The sequence below is a fragment of the Corvus hawaiiensis genome, chromosome 18, assembly GCF_020740725.1.
Source record: "Corvus hawaiiensis isolate bCorHaw1 chromosome 18, bCorHaw1.pri.cur, whole genome shotgun sequence".
Taxonomy (NCBI): domain Eukaryota; kingdom Metazoa; phylum Chordata; class Aves; order Passeriformes; family Corvidae; genus Corvus; species Corvus hawaiiensis.
In genome coordinates this window covers 15,006,725-15,026,925 of record NC_063230.1, presented here as the reverse complement: position 1 = coordinate 15,026,925, position 20,201 = coordinate 15,006,725, and the positions used below count along the sequence as shown (strand labels likewise).

At 41.6% G+C, this 20,201-nt stretch overlaps 1 protein-coding gene across 2 annotated transcripts in view; it reads right to left on the bottom strand.

Moving 5' to 3' along the window:
* ADGRD1 (adhesion G protein-coupled receptor D1) overlaps positions 1-19,983 on the bottom strand; it is a 136,381-nt gene extending 116,398 nt beyond the window's left edge. The window contains exons 1-10 of one of the 2 annotated variants that reach the window (XM_048322714.1): positions 19,345-19,983; positions 19,212-19,248; positions 16,037-16,120; positions 12,752-12,847; positions 10,185-10,307; positions 8,115-8,294; positions 6,671-6,925; positions 4,283-4,347; positions 3,934-4,089; positions 1,210-1,269 (exon numbers count right to left, since the gene is read on the bottom strand). In XM_048322714.1, coding sequence (XP_048178671.1) covers positions 1,210-1,269; positions 3,934-4,089; positions 4,283-4,347; positions 6,671-6,925; positions 8,115-8,294; positions 10,185-10,307; positions 12,752-12,847; positions 16,037-16,120; positions 19,212-19,248; positions 19,345-19,413 — 1,125 coding nt within the window. In that variant the 5' untranslated portion in view covers positions 19,414-19,983. The remainder of the gene's footprint in view (positions 1-1,209; positions 1,270-3,933; positions 4,090-4,282; positions 4,348-6,670; positions 6,926-8,114; positions 8,295-10,184; positions 10,308-12,751; positions 12,848-16,036; positions 16,121-19,211; positions 19,249-19,344) is intronic. The other variant, XM_048322715.1, reaches the window with a different exon arrangement.
* Positions 19,984-20,201: the final 218 nt, after the last annotated feature.

Sequence of the window (20,201 nt, the reverse complement as noted above, 5' to 3'; positions counted from 1 at the left end):
CGGACAAAGCGCTACACAAAGCGATGCCACCCAGAGCGTAACTCCACCAAACACTGGGTTTTATAGAAGGGCTCCAAATGACTGCTGCTCCCATCAGCATCTGACAGTCGATCAAACCCAGGGTTCAGCGAAATGAGGCCAAGAACTGTGCAGGACTTTTTGACAATATATAAAGATTGGTACCAGGTCTCTCCTGGAACACAAGCCAGGACACCACTTTGTTGCTGCCTGTTCCGAGCTTCCCCTCCCCGAGACAAGCCAGGACTTGCCTCTGCCACATGCTCTGAACCCCTTCGCTCCAAGAGTGGACAAAACCAAATGTAACTCAGACTCTTTAGCAGTGTCTGACTGGCCGCTCACCCTGGGTCTGCCCCCAGTCCTCCCCTTTCCCCTTCTCCGAATAAAAGAAAGGACCAAGGTGGGGGCCGCCCTCTTTGGCTCCGCAACTCTTTCCGTGAACATCTGTGTGCTTCTGTTTCTTTTTGAAAGCTTCTAATTGCAGGAAATTAGGCAAGCTGGGAGCTATATTTCTCCCTCTTTGCTTCTGCAAAGCAAAGATTTGCGCTACCATTTTGCCGCTTTTAGAGCTACTGAAATGCCAGATTGCCCATGCTACCTCTCTAGGCTGCCCAAGGCTTTCTAAGGCATTGAGCTACTAGCCCAGCTGGTAAAAGCTGTAAGTATGTTTCTGCACTACCTGGCCTTTCTTTCATCTTTATTCAAATGCTCCTCACTATAAAAGCTACTTTAACCCTCCAGGCTGAAAACTGATTCATAAAATCTCAGAGTTAATGCACGTTTCAGTGAAAAGGAAATCTATTTTATCTGAAATCCATTTACACCAGAGATGATCAAGGACTTTACGCTAAGAACTTAAATCAATTAGACATAATTTTGTTTTAAAAGCATTTTAGGCTTCAGTGACACCTCCCTATGCTTTAGCTTCTCCTTCTCTCAGTCTAAAAGCTCTCTCTTCTGAAATCTGTGCTCTCTTAAGATTCAAGCAAAAAGCTCAGGACATTTCTGGATTCACCCTGCAGGTATTTCATCAGTGAGAGATGATAAAATAAGTCATAGCGCCGAAGAGTCCCAGCAAGCACAATAATAGAGACACCTGGTTCCGTTCTCATCCGTGTGAATTCATGCAACTAATGTAAAGTGAATTCACGTAACCAACGTAAACCACAAATCTAAGCCCACTTGTCTTACCTCTGGTCCATCAATCCAGTTGGACAGTAACATAAAGTCTTCAACAGCTTTTAAAAATGCCTAAAAGACAAATAAAACGTGATTATTCATTAATCAGCTACATCTCCTGGCAAGGATCCAAGGCAGATCTTTGTTGGGATTTTTTGTTTATGTTAAGATGACATAGGTTTATGTTAAGATGACAAGCCTACTTCCACTCCAGTCCCAAATTCATCTCTACCTGCCAGCATTCTCACCATGTTCTGCATGGTGATTTTTCAAAGTAACAATTATTTTAATAGAAGTCCCACCACTGTGTAACTCCCAAGTGCAGTCATTACACTGCAGCTGAGCTAACGCTGGGACTGAGACCAATGTGAACTTACCCTCCCATTTTATCTAAACTCACACGACATCAGCACAATCATATAAGGGTTTGGGTTGGAAAGGGACCTTAAAAATCATCTCGTTCCAGCCCCTCTTCTGTGGGCAGGGACACCCTCCACTATCCCAAGGCTGCTCCAAGCCCTGTTCAACCTGGCCTTGGACACTTCCAGGGTTGGGACACGCACTGCCCGAGTGCTGAGCACAACACAGCCCCAGTTCTGGGGAGTCCTGCTGGTGTGGACACACAGAAGGAGAAAAGGGAGCATAGAAAATTGCACTGAACATTAAAAGAAAAAAACCCATGTTTCCTGCTTAAACTCATCTACTAAAATGCCTTCAGGGAATGAATATAGTGAAGTTCCACTGTGAAATGTGGAAGACACCACATGACAAAACCCAAGTCAGATTTGTCAGAAGCAGTTCATTACAAATGTGAGTCAGTAATCAGAAAGTTTATTGCATATCACTTAAATCAAATTTCCTTGTGCTGTGAGGCATATGACAATCAGGCAGAGATAACTTCACAGAAAATCACATGCATGCTCGGTGCCTGTCTTTCAGGGAATTAGCTGCAGACAATACAAAGCCTAACCATCAATCAGACAAATGACAGAGTCGGTGTGTATGATCAGGACTCTCTTGTATTTGCTTCCCAAAATAGCTCTGCTAAAGATAATCACATTTCTGTCTGCAAATCACTTTCATGGCACACAAAGCAGCATCAGACAGCATGAATGAGCAACCAAACAGCAACTGAAATGATGTGGGAAACAGGTACGGTGTCTGGCAGGATGATGTTCCATTTTCAATTTAGAGCCCACACAAAATTTTCAGTAAAACAAAGGAAACAACGTATTAAAGCTTTTTAGAAGGGCTTTTGCTACATATTAAACTGTGATCCGTGAAATCCAAGCTTTAGAGTTTGCAAACACTAAGCTTTTAACACAAACTCTCAATTGCTGTCCCTGTCATTTTCAGAAGCATTTATTTATATTTTTTGTCTGAGTAAAGCGTCCTTGTCACTCTGGAATTACCCGCAGGCTTAAAGGAATAATCACAGCGAGGCCAGAGCTGATTACTGTAATAATGGCCTCAGCCTGCTGAAATCAGGGAATCAGATGCCCATCACTCTACAGCAGGCTGACTTTATGTTAGCGGGACAGGACCCCTTGTTCTCAGCTCAGACTGCAGAAAACACCTTCTTGCTGTTTCCCCTGGGAGGATTAGCTTGAATAAACTAAATTACTTGAACCCATTTCAGTGGAGATTTGTAATCTGTGGGCACAGGGGTCGAGTCCAGCGTCCCCCTCCAGCGCAGCGGGGCAGAGCAGGGTGCGTGTACAGAGGGAATGATGGGTGGCTTTGCAGAAGAGAAGTCAGAGGAAAGGCAAGACTTGCTCCCTGCTTACTACAGGAGCCATAAATGCCAACAGGCAGCAGTAGTCATTAACTTTTTGAGCCTCCAGTGTGGGTGTGACTCTCAAAGGTCAGAAGCCACACTTGGGGCAGTTACCTGGGGCCTGATGGACACAGCCACGCTCAGAGGGCTCCCTGCATCCCCGTTTGCCATCAGCTCATGCAAACACCCATTCTGCTGCTTCCCTGCTCTGATTACAGTGTTCTGTTTTTATGTTCTGCACCTTTCAAACTCTGCTGCATTTTGGATCAGCAGGGCCATTGCAGAAAAATGCTGATTTTTTTTTCCACAATTACATATTCACCATTTGACACTCTTAAAGCTGAAAAAAAATTACCAAATTATTTTCTTCCCCTCTGTTTCCTGCTCAGCTAAATGATTATTTTTTGATGTGTGGTCATGGTTCCAGGTAGTTATAGTCTATAAAATCACAGAATTGTTTAAGTTGGAAAAGACCTCTAAGACCACCAAGTCCAACCATTAACCCAGCACTGCCAAGGCCACCACTAAATCATGTCCTCAGGTGCCACATCTACACATCCTTTAAATATTTCCAGGGATAGTGACTCCACACTTCCCTGGGCAGGCTGTTCCAGTGCTTGACAACCCTTTCAGGGAAGAATTTTTCCTTAAGATCCAATTTAAGTCTCCCCTGGCACCACTTGAGGCCATTTCTTCTTGTCCTTGGTATTTGGGAGAAGAGATCTAGCCCCTCTATGTCTTCCATGTAGTGAGAGGTCCAAAGGCATTAAATAATATTTCCAAGGACTAGTGAGACCTTTAAACTTTTTTCTCTGGTTGTCACTCAACTTCTGCTACTCCCTAAAGCAGCCACTGCTTTTTTCATGGGTATTTTCTGCAGTGAGCAAAAACTTTCAAAGCTGCACTCAATATTCCAGGTTCTGGAGAAACATCAGAGTCACCTGGGAGCCCATCCTTACCTCAGTCAGGCTCAGGGCAGTGTTTTCTGACAAGGATTTGTTGGGCAAGCTGAAGGACACGTTCTGCAGGTACCCCAGCATGGTGCTGGGGGAGTAGGAGCTGCCCCTCTCCTGGCTCAGGTCGGCGATGATGGGGTGGTAAGCGTTGGTGGGGAGCTGCAGCAGAGACACAAGGCAGCACAGTTACCCTGCGTGGGATCAGCACTCAGGGCTGGACCCCAGCCGGGAGCTCGGGGCACAGCACACGCCAGGGAGGGGAGGGAGTGGAGGAGAGGGAGGGAGGAGGGTCTGTGGCCATGTAATATTCACATTCTGACACTATGGAAAAGAGTTCTGAGCACTGTCCTACCACGGGGTTTGTAGTGGTTGTCATCAGAGACCACGGAAGTGTCGAAGGAAGCAAAACCTGCACACCTGGGGAAATACAAACACAAAGGAGAGCGCTAACAAACCTGAATGTTTTATATCAGACATATTTATATATATTTGCACTTCAGGCTGAATCATTTCTAACTGAAAGCAGCACATTTGCTGTTTGAGCATGTTACAGATAATCTCTTTGAGGTGCTTGCAGGCTGGTATCAAGCACAGCAAGGCTGCTGTTAATCAGCCAGGCTTTGCTAACGAGTGTCCCCCACTTGCACTGCATCCACTGAAAATTACCATATGAGCATATCATAAATTACTTGTCAAGACAGAAAGAATAAACCTGATTTTGGACAGCTTCCAGTTGCTCCATTTTAAAAATATTGATTCCTTTCTGTGCAAAGTGATTTATTAGTCATTTGCGACAGAGAAATAAAATTTTCTTCTAATCTACATCTTACTAGTTATTATTTGCCAGGAGTGTGGGATTTCAGTGCCACCCAATGTTAGCTGCATACACAGGACACGTTTCTCTCGCAGATCCAAAAGGAACATGATTATCCATTCAATTAAAAAACATTCTGTCCTATTAAGTTTCTTATGTCAAAGCACATCACCGCTCTTCAACCCTGCTGTAAATCCTCCAAAATCAATCAATAGATATAAAAACCTTTCTTTACTACATTGATTACTATTGTAATACCCATTGCTTCCTCTAAGAATGTTCTGATTTCATACATTAAGTGGGAAATTTTATAAAATCTGATCGGTCTTTGAGGAGAAAAGCCAAAGATTAAACTTCCCCATTTCTCAAGTGCTCCAAAACACCTGATCATGTTAAAATAATGTTGGCTTGGAATTCTTCTGACTAACTAAAAAGAATATATACCTGGCATCCCTTTACATTTTAATTCCTAAGTCCCTAGAAAATACACATCAAGCTTCACTTTGAATTAAGAGTCTATAAATTTATTTTTCACAGCATTCTGATAGTTCCACATGACACTGAAAAATCTGTGAACTAGGAGTTTAGGGAAAAAGCCCATCAACACAACAATTAATGCCATGCAAATTGCAGTAAACTCACAGAAGCTCATGGCATGCACATCTCAATGTGTAAACCAAGGAGTTTGCTGCACAGCCTCCTAAAAACCAGCAGGGATTAAAGGTGGGATGCAGGAAAAATTCTGTACAACTGTTAAAAAATTTGGACTTCAGCAGAATCTGGACTTCAGCCCAAAACTTTCTGCAGGGCTTCAGAAGGGAGCTAAAAAAACATTAATGTCCAGCAGTCAGAGATTTTGAGCCCCACTAAGACCTTCCCAAACCAAAGTAGAGGAAAGGAGTAGAAACTGGAGCCCTGAACAGGACTTGCTTCTGTGGAAAGGGCTTTCCATGATGCCCTGATTTGTCAGAGGGGAGATGGGAGGATGGAGGGATCAGAGGGTGAGTGCTGTGAGTTCACAAGAATTCAGGGGGTTAAAAAAAGAGTTCTCCCTGTATTTATTTAAGCCATACTTCCCTGACAGTGGAACAGGGCACACAAATTGATGAATTGGGGACATCTGAAAATCTGCTGCTCTTGAGTTTAGCAACACAACATTCTTCTTTAGTACATTAATCAAAGAGTGTGATTAATGGTAGCTTTGGGCTGGACAGTGTTATAGTAACCCTCAATTGTTGTGAAAGATACAGCAGCCAAATACAAAAGCATTTTTTCCACCATGACCGGGGCATTATAAACTTTTTAAAGATTTTAAAGCCATCTCCTGTATCAAATGACTACCAAATGAATACTACCCCAATCAGAAGTTTTGAAGACTTTCATGGGAATAATTTCTTAAAATAAAAAGGGTTTAATATAAAAAACTTAGCAAAACTTACTTTATTTGCCACAATTTTTGTGGCAAATCAAATCGATTGCTTCATTATATACCCATAGGTGAAAGGTTTTCTATTGTGCCGACTTCAATTGTACATAAGCTAGTTTATCCTTTAATTTTTTATAAAATGTATTTTGTACATATTTGATTAGTGTAATCAAACCTGGAAGTCACAAACACAGACATCCTTATTTCCAGGCATGCATCAGAAGTTCTATTACATTTCAGCTGATCTCTCCTTTTGGTTCACAAGCAAACGTGAGTTATTAAGTCTCTATCACTTCAGGTGAGGAGCTAGAACCCAAGGAAAGAGGACTGCACATCCAAAGACAGCTGAGTGTTCCAGTGACATTCATCCCTGACTTTTTCTGCCTCTACAAGCTCTATCCAATAGCAAAGAGATGTAAAACAAACACAAGTCCTGCACACTGAATGCTTTAAAGTCAGCATCCTGACAGCTGATGGGCTGCAGCAGTGCTCCTACTCACCAATGGCAGCTGTAAAGTACTGCTCAATCTCGTGCGGGGTCAGGGCCCTTTCCCAGATGACGAATTCATCGAATGCCCCGTTCACGTAACGCTTGGTCTGATCCCCCTCTGTCCCAGTCAGGAGATTCGCGCCGGGGTCTCCGTAATCGTAGAAAACTTTCCCGTCTGGATCAGTGCTGTTCAGAGTCCCATTGACATAGACCTTCAGTCCTTCTCTTGACTTCCAAGTAAAGAGAATATGAGTCCAATAAGGACCTGCAAAGCATTAAAAGTCACAGCAAAATCCATGAATCAATTCCATTCAGAGCCTTTCTCCTGCTGGATGTGGTTTTGCTGACTTTTGCAATGCCATGGAGCTGCTTAGGAAGTGCTCAGAGTGAATTATTGAATGCTGATCCCGTGTATATCAATCTTTACCCCCCTGGGGAAGCCCATGCCTTGGCAGGATGCCCGTCAGCTTTTGTCTGAACCTGGGCTCACTGCAGCTCCATAAATTACGCCTGCTGAGTGTTACTGGCCAAGATTTGAGGTCTCTTCAGTACTGCCTCAAAACTCAGCTCAGCAAGACCGGCACAAAGACTGCAAGAGCTGGAGAACAAGCAAATAAACTGCTCAAAAGTTGTCACAGTTCCTTTGTTATGTTCGAGAGGCAGAAAACATAATATTAATTTTCATTTGGATTGGATAGTCCACAAACGTGTGAATTTTTCTTGACATTTAGCAGCTTTTCTCTTAAAATAAGATTTCTAAACTGATTCATTAAGCTTTATAAAACTGCTACCATGAGTCATACTTTAACAATGGATAGGTAGGCAAATTAGGGCAAGAAAATACTTATGGAATGCCATTAGCATTACTAGAAGACCAGAATTTGTTCGGGTCAGTAGATATTACTGCTCCCAACAACACACAGTTTGGATAGAAGCAGTGAGATACGTGATACACCAAAATGTTTGTTAATACTATGGCTTGGCATAGAAAACCTGACACTCCACAGAAAACAGGATTATGAAAGCACCAAACAGCCAGTTAGAGAGTTACCAAATAAAGCCTTAATTTAGCAGGCAGCAGAGAACAGCCCACCAGCTTCAGAATACACTGGGAGCTGTCAGGGATTAATCTGCATTCTTTGCTCATGTTTCCATCTAAACACGCATGGACACACTGATGTCAATAAGGACTCCACTCCAGAAACCACTGGAAGCTGGATCCAAGGGCTGCTGCTGAATGGCAAATGTTCTATAGGACAGTACTGCTGCTTTTCAGTGTGCACTTTATCACTCCCTCCCCACACCAAGAGAATTCTTAAGCACAGAGGTCTGTGGCTATTTTTATATACCCACTTTTCTTTCCTGAAGTTGTGCTCTTGTCACTACCTCTGACTGCAAGAATAAAGCGAAATGTAACAAAGAAACTGGGGTTTTTTTAAATATGTAAACTTTACCTGGTGGACTAAAGCTTGCTTTCCACTTCATCATTGCATTCCCACGGGTGTAAAATTCCACGGAGCCTTCACCTTCGTTTGAACAGATTTTGAAACCACTGGAAATTACTCGTCCACCAGAGGCAGGGAGAAGTTTAGCCTGCTGGTCTTGAGTCTTCCAGAAAAAGGAGAATGTTACTCCTGATGAAAGCAAGGGAGAGGAGACTTTAATGAGAAAAATGAGTGCAATTAAAAATTTCCAATATGTAGAACACAGACAGCGGGAATGCTTCTGAGGAGAGATCATCGGATGGCATAAACCAGGACAGCATTTTTAAAATCAACAATGCTCTAGCAGTTTAAGCCAAATAAACATCTCTCCCTTAGTTTTCCTATTGTACTACCCTGTAGCCACAAGAAAACTGGAACTCAGCCCTTATGTGTACTTTGGATCAGGAAATTCTGAAACTACAAATAAAAAATTAAACGCACGATAAACACACATCTTCTACTTTTTACAGGGATGCTTTTTAAAATATTTTTTTATTTCAACTTCACATATGTTGACTAGACACAGCTTCTGTGAAGAGTTCAAACCAATGAATAGAGAACATTCTCTTGCATCTTTCACAAATGTTTCTTTTGACTGAAAATGCCACTTCAATGAGCCCGAAAGTGCTTACAGAAAACCATTGTTTAAAGATTGCTTGGGAAGGAGCAAAGTGGGGGAAGAATGTCTCAACATTTCAAAAGCAAGAAGAATTTGTTTTCTCAAGTGAAAATAATAGTCCTGAAATGTTACAAAATTCAGCCTTAGAAGAAACACCGGGATTTTTGTGTCATGGGTTGTTGCATTTCATCTGGAAAGATCCCAACGCCCTTTCAGGACACATTCCCTGGTTGAGTGTGCTTGACACCAGCTTCACACAAACACAACAAACACATCAAGGGATAGTTAAACAACAGCAGCTGGAATAAAATTACACCTTACCCTTGGACAGGTGCATTTGATTTGAAAAAAACACAGCTACGCTCTTCAGACAAAAGGGTGTTGGCTTTTTTTCTTTTTTTTGGCTTATATTAATACCCACTACAGTGACTCAGTGTTTATTGTTTATATGATTTCTTCTCCTCACATTTTATCTACTGAACATTGCAGTGTTTTATGCCTTTAATGTTCTTGTTTGTGAGATACTGGAATTGCTCTGGTACTATAAAAATTATTTATTCTGATTGTTATGTTATACTATAGATGTTGAAAAAATGTGACTTCCTGATGATTTTTATTTCCCAGTGGCACGAAAAAAAGTATGAAAAGATACAGCACGTATCACGAAATACACCTGCAGTAGGATACTGAATTCCTTTTTCTAACACTCTCGGGTAGCAGCTGCTCTCAGAGTGTCTCCTACTTGCTTACAAAGTTCACAAGCAGCTCTTGCTTCAGCAGCTCAAAAAAAAGATCCTATTTCAAGCTATGTTACCCATCTGAAGGATGGCCTGAATCAATGAAAGCAAGAAAATTCAATATTAACAATGCTGCTCAAGTTTAAGGACTGCTGGAGTTCGTAGAGAGCCCCCATTCTCTATGGAACCTTCCATTTCTGTGGAATTTCAAATCCCTAGTGAATGCCCCGTGTTAGTGACCGGGCAAACGTTTGTTTGGAATGTCTCACGCAGTTTTAATCATCCTCTGTAACTAACACTTGTCGAACCCGGCGTTTTGTGATCCTAACCCAATGGAGAGGGAAGAGAAACAGAATGAAGAGATTTAAGCATCTATGAGGAAAAATGGATTCCATAACTCCAGAGACCTAAAAATTTTCTTAACTCCAGAGAGAAATCTAAAAACCCCAAGCCTGTTCCTGCTAAGAGGCCACACTGAACCTGAGTAGCTGTAATCAGTTCTAATTTAAATTGCAGTTAGAAAAGACTAAATTTTCAGCAACCAACTCCCAATTTTTTTAAAAGTCAATAAATTGTCAAGTAAGACTTTTAGATTTCTTTCCAAGGAGGAAAGGAACAATGACTATTGAATAACATAATTCGGCAGCAAAAGAAAAGTCAATAATAATTAATGAATTTGCTCACCTTCAGGTCCACAAGCCTCTGGATTACTAATGCAAGAATTTCGATAACTTCCAAAGAAGAGAAAGGTGACTCCTTTCTTTTTAGTGACATAAATTCCTTTGTTCACCATTCCTTCTACAATATCTAAAGCAAAAGCAAAATACAGTTTAACATTTACATAAAGGAAAACTTCCTGGAAACACGAGTTTAACAGACTCCTATAGCTCAGATGTTTCTCTTGTTCCAGCTATATGTTTTTGTTATTTTTGTGTTTGTTTTCCTTTTTGGTAGTTTTTGTTTCAGTTTGTTCAGTTTCTTTTTGTTTGCTCCGGTTTGTCAGTGGTTTGCTGCTGTATTTCCTAAAGACCACACAGAGATCTCTATTGTTTCAAGTTTGCAAATGTTATATCCACTCAGCTCTGTGGTTAACTAAGACTGTTTGACAGAAGCCGTACACCCAAAAATGATTATTTTAAAGTAATCTGAGTAAACTTTATGCTTTCCAGAGTTCTGAGATACTTCCTAGAGGTGTCTTACTGTTAAGCTGAGATAGTAAAGAAATTCTTTAACCAATTAAAATGTAACAAAATAGTGGGATTTTTTTTTTTTTTTCATTTTTTTGGAAGGGCAAATTAGTGATCAAACCCCACTTTTCACTAAAAACTAACTCAATGGAAATTTACTTGATGTACACTCACAAGACAGAAATTATCTCCTTTTCAGTCATCATTTGCTGTGGTATCCTTGTCACTTGGAAAGGCAATTTCTTTGTCTAACATGGATAATGACTAATTTTCTTGTGATTTTGCTGTGTTCCCTCCCAAAGAAAAGCACTGTTGATTCATCTCCTACCCGCTAGAGCACATGAATCCTCCTAACACAAAAAACCTGACACTTGTTTACTACAGGAACCTCTCTGAGGTCTGAGAGTGCAGCTGACAGATGATGATGGGAAGCTGTTCTCATTTGTCCTGACTGATTTTAGCAATGAGCACAATGGGAAATCACAATCAAAAATCACAATCGAAACATTCTGCTGTGTTAAAGTGCCCTCACTCCACAGAACATGGAATATGAAATTGTCTGTTCCTGAGCAGGCAGAATGTTAATTGCTCTGTGTGGGGTTTTGTGTTACCACCACTGTTTGGGGTGGCATTTCTGTAAGGACTGTGGAGATTCAGAACCTTCGTTTTAGCTCCCTTCTTCATAATTTCTTCTGGAAAAATATGGAGAGAAGAGCTGCTCCAAGGGAACTCCAGCAGTGAGAATACATTTTCCTTTTCTGAATGAATGCAGTAAATGCAAGTGTCAATATTCTCTTGGTTCATTCCAAATCCTTATTTAAATGTCAGTTTTCAGGTATCTTCCCCTCCCTTTGAGGAGGGGATCACCAAGTCCTGCCTCTAACTGACAGATAAAATTTAGTTTCTTTTAAAAATGTGAGTGTGTACTGTGGAGCAGATCAAGCATTTCTAAGTTCTTCTCAAGGCATGGGAATTACAAATTCATCTACCCCAGAAAAATTCCCATAAGGTAATGCATTTCTGTTTCCTTAGCATTTCCTTTGCCATTGGTGTCACTCTTTATAATGTTCCCATTGAACATATTTTATTATGTGAGAACTATGTAAATGGTCTATAAAGCAGATAAGAGAGGACTGAAAGGAATTAGGGTCATTTGAAGTTCATCATTAATAGAGTTCGCATTTGCCAGCATACCTTTACTGTTAGAGAGTAAAAAACCAGTGGGTTTAGTATTCCAATATAAAATTCTTACTATCTGAGCAGCCCAAATGACAGTTTTACCGTTTCCATCCTTCTCCTTCGGTCGGATTTTCCAACAGCTTGATGTGAGTTAATACCTAAGTGTAAAGTGGGCACGAGGTCACATTTCAATTGCACCTACACAGCACAAATGCAAGTGACTGAAATTAAGTGACTCTAAGCTGCTGCAGCTGTAACTGGTTTGCAGTCTGTCAGTCTTCTGCCTGGTGAGGTGTCATTTTCTGTTCTTGCTCCAATCCACTAGTGTGTTGATATTAAAAAAAACTAATAAAAGGACATATATATACATATATTGCTTCTCATAAAAACAAACCAAAATAAACCTTCATGTTAACCAAGGCTGTCATGACTGACAAGATCTCACTTCCAGGCTTTGCAAATTTGCTTGCATTTGTCTTTCTTAATATGTCCTCTAAAAGCTATCATGAAACAGTGGAAAACAGAGGGATTCTTTTCCATTTTAGCCTTGAAAGACAAGAAAAAAATTAACCTGTTTATTCTCATATGTTCCTCTGAAGTGTCACTGCTGTTCCTTTTAAGCCTAATAGAAATTTTTTTAGGTTTTGGAGAAGCCTTGGGGCCCATCCTCCCATGGGATTCACGTGGGGAATGCTCCCAGCATTCCAGCAATCCAGGTAACATTGCAGGAGCGCTTTCCCAATAACGTCTGACAGTGTAGTAACAATAAACAGACTTTACCACATGACCCTTGAACCAAAACTCAGAGTTAACTCTGAATCCAATGTTACAAGAACCATCCAAACCTGACAAATGCAGAACAAAAAAAACCGCGTAAATCCTCACCTACAGTTGCAGAGAAGTTAGAGTAGGCAGAGTCATTGGTATATACAAAGGTAGAGTTATGGGAAGGAAGCACAGTGAAGTTGTGGATTCTTAGAGCTGGGTGGAACAACAAAAGAAAATAAGCAAATAAGCAAAACAATGAATAAACATAATCAGTAATGAATTGGCCAGTTCATATCTCTCAACACAGCACAAATCAGAGATTTGTTGATGAGTGGCCTTTAAAATCATCACACAAGCACTTCTCCTGAGGAGCTGGGAGTGTCATGGGCTTCACCTGCACAAGGGAATGCAGTATCACTAAAATAACGTTTCCTTCACAGTTACTGAAAAGAAAAAACTATAAAAAATCCAACTGCAGATGAAGGGCTCTGTCATATATTCCTGTTGGCAAAGAACACTGCATGTAAAATAAAAATCATTATAGTGGTGCAAAAGCCATGGCAGTTCAAGCCCCGTGTCCAGCTCTGGGCGCCCCAGTAGAAGAGAGACATGGACATGCTGGAGCAAGGCCAGGGTCAGGCTGAGAGTGCTGGGACTGCTCAGCCCGGAGACCTGAGGGCTCAGGGTCTCATCAAGGTGTAAAAATGCTCAGCTGGAGATGTAAAGACAGAGCCAGGCTCTCCTTATTTGCACCCAGTGAGCAGATAAGAGCAATGGGCACAAATTAAAATGCAAGAAACTCCACTAAATATAAGAAAAGCCCCAACTTTTTTATATCTGACAATAAAGCTTTATTCTCTAACTTTCTTTTCTGATTTTGAAAATTTAACAGTATCTTGCACACTGTAATTGTTTACCCTGGGCAGGCAAATAAAGCTTGATGAAAAGCCCATGAAAGTAGATGGAGAGACATTGATTTGGGATTTAGACCAACTGAGCTCACAGAACAAAAAGACAAATGCTCTTAGGAAAAGAAAAATACACACAAAAACCTCAAGATAAAAATGCATGGAAAACACGGGGTCAGATGAAAAACCTGAGTATGGCCACTTTCTTTTTATTTGCTGTATTTTGAGCTGATTGTTTCCCTTCAATTGCTTCTAGTGCTGAGATGTCCAAAACATTAATTTGCTGACACACTCTCACAACACGAATGCTTTGAGAGATATAAATCTGGCTTCACACACAATGACTTCAACAAATAAAATGGATTAACGTGACGGACAGATTATGATGCTTCAAGGATTTAAGAGGAGAAACATGGAATGAAAATAATTGCATGATATGATGAGTGGAAAAACAAGAAAGACTCTGCAATAAACAGAAGAGTTGTGTAATCAGAACGGAATCAAAAACAAGCAAATTGCCACCTGCAGTAGATTACAACAATAAAGAAAGATTTCTTAGATATCAAAGTCAAATATCAGAGAGATACATAAAACCTCTGCTGGAGGCAGCTGAAATAATATCTGTGTCTTATAAGACACAATATAAGCAAATGAGAGGAATTTGAGCTGTCCAGTGCAATACTGAAGACAGAATTGAGCATTGCCAGAATTGCACTGCAGAGAAAAGGACCTCTGGCCACTGGCATTCCCTGCAAATTATAGTAAGACAAAGTCCTCCAAAGTTTTTCAGCAAAGTCATGCAGCTGGCTCATTTATCAATTTCTTTAACACCATGTCATAATAGGAGTCAAAAGAGATTGCTCTTGAGAGCCAGTCCTATTCCTGCAAGCGAAGGTTTATAGGATCAGGAACTTCATCTGTTCTGCTTTATCTCTTCCAAGATACTAAAAATATTTCTGAATTTTGCTGGAATAATGTAATTTAACAAAACTTGAAAAACAACCTAACAGCAATTTTCTTTTCCCAAGAGCTATACTTTATATATATGATTTTCAAGCACTTTCAAAACAACTTTGTAACATGATTGCCAAAACAGTGCTAGATACAGAGCACTTCACTCTTTTTGAAACTGTGGGAAGTCCAGCGTCAGAAGATTACTTTAACACACTTTTAGAGAACTTATGTGGCAACTTTTGTAAGCCAAATTATTATTCTATTGAAGTCAGTAAGAATGCTGCCATCAGCTTCTAATGGAAGCAGAATATTGCCCAGATATATTTCTGGTCAGGCAACTTCATTCCTTTCAGAAATTTCGTGGAAAGATAGGTCAAAGTTTAGCCTTAAAATACTTGAAGACCTCTACAATAAAAGGAATAGCAGTAACTCTGCACTTCTGTTAGCGTTTTCCACATAGGGCTGTAAAGGTCTCCATCTCCTGGTTTAACCTTCTGCAGGGATTTTGTGGGTACAGACACTGCAGCCCCCAGGGGCAGCAGAGCAGCCACTCCTTGCACCAGCACAGAACAGCTCTGCTGTGAGCTGGGGCAGCCACGAGAGAGGGGTTCTGGGGAGGGCACAGGTTTGGGGAATGCTGGGGAATCCACAGCAGACATCGTGTGAGGAGCACTGGGGAAGCACATCAGCACCACGTGGAATTGGCTAAAGCATCAGCAGAGAAAAAACAGCTCATGTGGAAATTACTAAGGGACCTCTGAGTCCCAGAAGGAGGCAGAGCTCAGCTGAACATTTCATCTGGAAGGAACAGCCCTGCAAGCCCATAACTCTGGAGGGGTCTGGAGGAGCTCCTTCATTGCATCACCTGACACCCCTGGAAACAGCCCTTTGGTATCATTCCCTCTGGATCCCACAGTCCTTACAACTCTTGCAGATCAGTGAGAGTTTTGCCTCAGCAAATCTCTCCTGATTTTGCCCAGCTGGAAAAAGAATTGAATTAATATGAACTAATGCTGCAATACTGCTCTTGAGGAAATACCCAAGAGCAGATAAAAATGAATGAGAGGTATCCAGAGGAGAGCTTACACTTTTCTTTCTATAGACACTACATGCAATGCTCAAAAGTGCAGGGGGAGCTCAGGCATTTAACTCCTTCCAAAATCAAAAGGAAGGAGACATTTCCCTGCTGCAGAGCCAAAGATCTCAGACACTGAGCACCCTAGAGCATGCTGTGCATGCACCAAACCAACTAATAACAGTGTGATTTCAATGACTCTTTGGATCATAAACCTTTTCTCTTTATAACCTCAACAATGCACAGACAGCTCATAAAACCTCGGAGAATACTCCATAAAAATCAGCTCACAAATACAACATCATTTGGATATCAGAGCACTGTGAAAACATTAACTGGGGAAAAAAAAATCTCAACCTCTGGGCCACAAAAGTCAACCCCTTGCTCTTCTCCTGCTCCCCCTTCTAATTACAGAGAGTCACAGATAGTTCTGTTATTGCCATTGTCAGGGAATGCTCCGTCTACCTCCATTCGTATCCCGAAACTCATGAATTCCATCCACATTTTCCAACGGCCAGTAATGGGAAGCTGACGCCAGGACTTTGAACCCTTTCAAGAAACACAGGTTAAAAGATTATTAAATAAAGGACCAACCAGGTGTGCAACAAGTCTCCACAGAAAATAACCATAAAAGACGTCAAAAGGTTAAGTAAACCAAAATATTTTATGTAAATCAAGTGTGGCACATAAGCGGGATCATAAATCAAAGCAGCAGAGTAGATTAAAGCCATATAACTGATTAACCACTGCAGAAAACCTGCGTTTAAATCCCAACTGATTTTCATTTTAATTGCAAAACGCGTAACAATCTCTGACAAAATCTCTGCTCGTGTACCTGGCAGCATTCACGGAAGTAACAGCTGAGGAGTCATTCAAGAGTAATTTCAAGATTTTATTGAGGTTTCAAGCACCTGGTGGACAGCCCAAAGCACTGGGATGGGAATGCGCGAGGGAACGTTCAGCCTCTCCAGCAAATATTACTGCTCCTGCTTCCTCCAGAGGTAACACAAAGGATGCCAGGGACAAGGAGAGCAAGGATTTCTGCTACCCCCTATCTGTTGTTCTCTGCCCTACAATCGTTTTTCATTCCCAAGCAATCTTGCAAGAGACCGAGGTGTGAAGCTGACAGATAAAAGTTTGTTAAACCCCATTCCAGCTGTCAAGCACCGTACAGAATCTCCCCACATCTAATGAGCAAATTAACCCAAGTCACAAGCAGCGTCCTTTGACTTCTGCAGTTTTTCCCACACCTTTCTTCACTTTCGAGATCAAAGCACTTTGCCTGTTTGATACTTGCTCTATCATTTTAATGTCCTGGATACACAACAGAATTTTGTACCACGGATATGAAGGTGCAAAAACTTTACTTTCATCCTCAAAGTGCCTAATGCCTGCCCTGGAGAGCAGTTTGATGGCCTCCATCCTCATGGTGCAGTTTCTGAGGTGTGACACAGGTGGGATCCTAAGATTTATTTTCTCATTAGGAGTGCAAAGTTGATAAAATTGCTAAACTCCACAACAAGCAATTACAGATCTGAGGAAACAGAACTCAAAGTTCTGCATCTTGTGAGGATACAAGAACTACTCAGACTTGCTTCCAAAGTCAACTATACCACAGATATCTAGCAAATGATTCATAACTGAATTCATTAATTCAGGATCTATTATTAGCCCACCTAACTAAATGTTTGCAGTTGTCATAGAGGTTCTCCCTCAAGGAGGGAACACAAGCACAGACAGATAAGATGGGGATGTCTCATGGAAATGGATGGGGTTCTGTGGTTATCCATCTCCTTTGACTGCTTGGAAGACAGAGAAGGGCACGGCTGCCACTGGAAGGATGAGGACACTGCCCAGAGAATAATGACCCACAATGAGCACACACAAAACACAATCTGAACATTCCAGGCAACCCAAACTCAACCAAGCTGAGCATGGCAAAGAACACTGAGGAAATGGGATATAGGAAAAGGGTTTTTGCATTTACATAGGCTAAATCTGTGTATGTGTTTAGTTCTACCTTCAAAGAACATATTCAGGCTTCTGTAAAAGAAATGGAAATTATGAATTTCCCACACAGACTACCTGTGCTAATACTGCTCCATCCCACGTTCATCAGACCCCCAGTTCCCTTGTGCAGAGCCCAGGACACGCCTGCTCTTTCACACTGTGCTTATCTGCAAATATCTCATGCTCCTCCTGAACATCTCCCTTTGGTACCGGGGGGAAAAAAAGGATTTAAGTTAAAAGAGGTGGTAGGAAAAAAAATCATGAGAAAAATTGAGAAAAAGATAAAAGAAAACTCCTGGGAGAAAATTATCTGGTGCCAAAACAAGGGGTCACAACACAGCACAAGTGCTCTAGTAGCAGTAGCAGCAGCACAACAGAGGCTTTGCCATGGCTGGCACAAACTCATGAGGAGGAGCAATATTCCAGGGAGCTTACATGTAAAAGCTGGGAAAATGGACCCAAAAGTCCATTTTGGGAAATATAGACAGAGCAAGGAAGGGAAATACAGACAGAGCAAAGGAAACTGCCCAGAGCCACGCTGCTCTGGTGGCTTTCCCAGCTCCCAGTTCAGCAGCTCTTACCCCACTTCAGCCCTGGGAAGACCTCTGGAAACAAATACCTGCTGCCCAGAATACAAAATCCTTTCCCCAGGCACCTGCCCCGTTCAGAACAAAATCCCAGGGCTTGCTCCAGCCTGGTTCAAACCCACCCAGCACCACCTGCAGTGATGCCTCCACACACACCCTGCACCACAAAACCAGTGCTGTGGCACTCGCCCATTTACTGCGGGAGGGTTTGCCCCCTTTAGTTCCACCAGCCAGAAACTCTCATTTTTAGGAAATAGGACTCTTTTTCTTGGTTTTGAGCAAAGGTGGAGCAAAAGAAATCAACCAGGCTGAAGCTACTCCTTTAACAGACATGGCCTTTTCCATCGCTCTGTGTTTTACTTGAAAATAATTACATATGGTTAAAACTGAGAAGCACAAAGCAATACATGAATTGGTACAGCAGTAAAATTGTACTTGTACACCACCAAGAGGCTTGAGGTTAAACTATTGACATAAACAGGAGAATTCTGCAGTTACACACACAGACCCTTATAAGCTGTGAGTGAGGTTTTTTACATTGAAAACAGACGAGAAATCCTTAATCCTGTCTGTAACTGATTTAAACTGCAGTGTGAAGGCTGGGAGGAGGGAGGGTAGAGGACTTGAAGCCACGCCAGAATGCTGCAAAGTGTACAAGCTGGCAAATCCAACGGTAAATCATTGAATTGAAAATGCTGAACAGTGAGGGGAAAAAAAGAAAATAGTCTGTGTAGAGATCTGATTCAGAAACTTACACTCAAGGAAAGTAATGATAAACAAGTGTATATAGGACTTTTCCACATACCAAATACAAGCCATTTTTCTCCAAATGTATTTCTATTCAGAATATTCAGTGAGTAGGGTACTGAATTTAAACTGGGACAGTCTGATACTTTGGACTATCAATTTTTAATACAGAGCTGACATTCAAACATGGGCTCAGTTTCTTGGGGGCTACTAAGGAAATAAAAAAAAGTACAAACTGAAAAAAAGCAAATAAATATTTAAGCACATTGACATAGTGTAAATAGAGCATTCCTTACCTGGGTGTTTGGGTAGCTGGGAATAGTTTCCGTACACCTGCACACAAAACATTACACAATGAGACACAGTGAGGCAAAACTTGCTCGGAAAAACCCAAGCATATCTCAAAACTGACTATATTCAGAATATTACCTGATATTTTTGCTGAAACAAAATGAGCAAAGAATAATGGCAACAGAGTAGAGATAATAAACTCTCCATGGTCTATTTAAGGTTAAAAGTACAGTTGAAATCAAATTCCTGTAAGATTTCAATCATAAGTTTTCCGTTGCTACTTTTGGTATTAGAAAGGACATTTTCCATGCAAGTTCAAAAGTCCATTCCTTCAGTGATGGCAAAATATCCTTCCAGACCCTTCAAGTAGTATTTTCTTGCTTCACCCTTCGGTATCTTCATTTAACTCTGAATAAATAACCATGACTGGCAGAAAATTCAAAGAAAAGTGCATCAAATCCCGAAGTTGTGCTGTTCCGTGGAAAGAAGTCAAATACTTCTGTTCCAATCTGTGCCAAAAAGAAAAGATCTTGTTTGCAACTTTCTCCCTGTGGCTCTGTTTCCCTTGCAATTCCTTTCAGCTGTCAGAGGTCTGGAGGCAGTTGTAGCTGTGCTGGCAGGGAAAGGCACTTCCTTATTGCACCCCGGCCGGAAAACTCCCTCTGCCCTCCGAAATGAGCTGAAAAGAGCTGAAAAGAGCTGAAAAGAGCCGCGAGCTGCTCGCCCGTCCCGCTCACGTTTGCACCTCCAGCCCGGATCCTTTTGGGTGGAGAGCGAGTCCGGGTGATGTCACGCTCTCTCCTCCAGCTCTGTCCCATTCTGGGCTCTGTTTATCTCTATTTATATCCCGCTGCTGCTGCTCCTCTCTGGGTCCTACGAGCAGCCAGGAGCCGCTGGGACCCAGTCCCGGAGCTCCAGCAGAGAGAGAGAGGGGAGCGCAGTGCTCCCCAAAATCCGCGCACCTGGGGAGGGATCGAGGCCACAGCGAGCGCCCA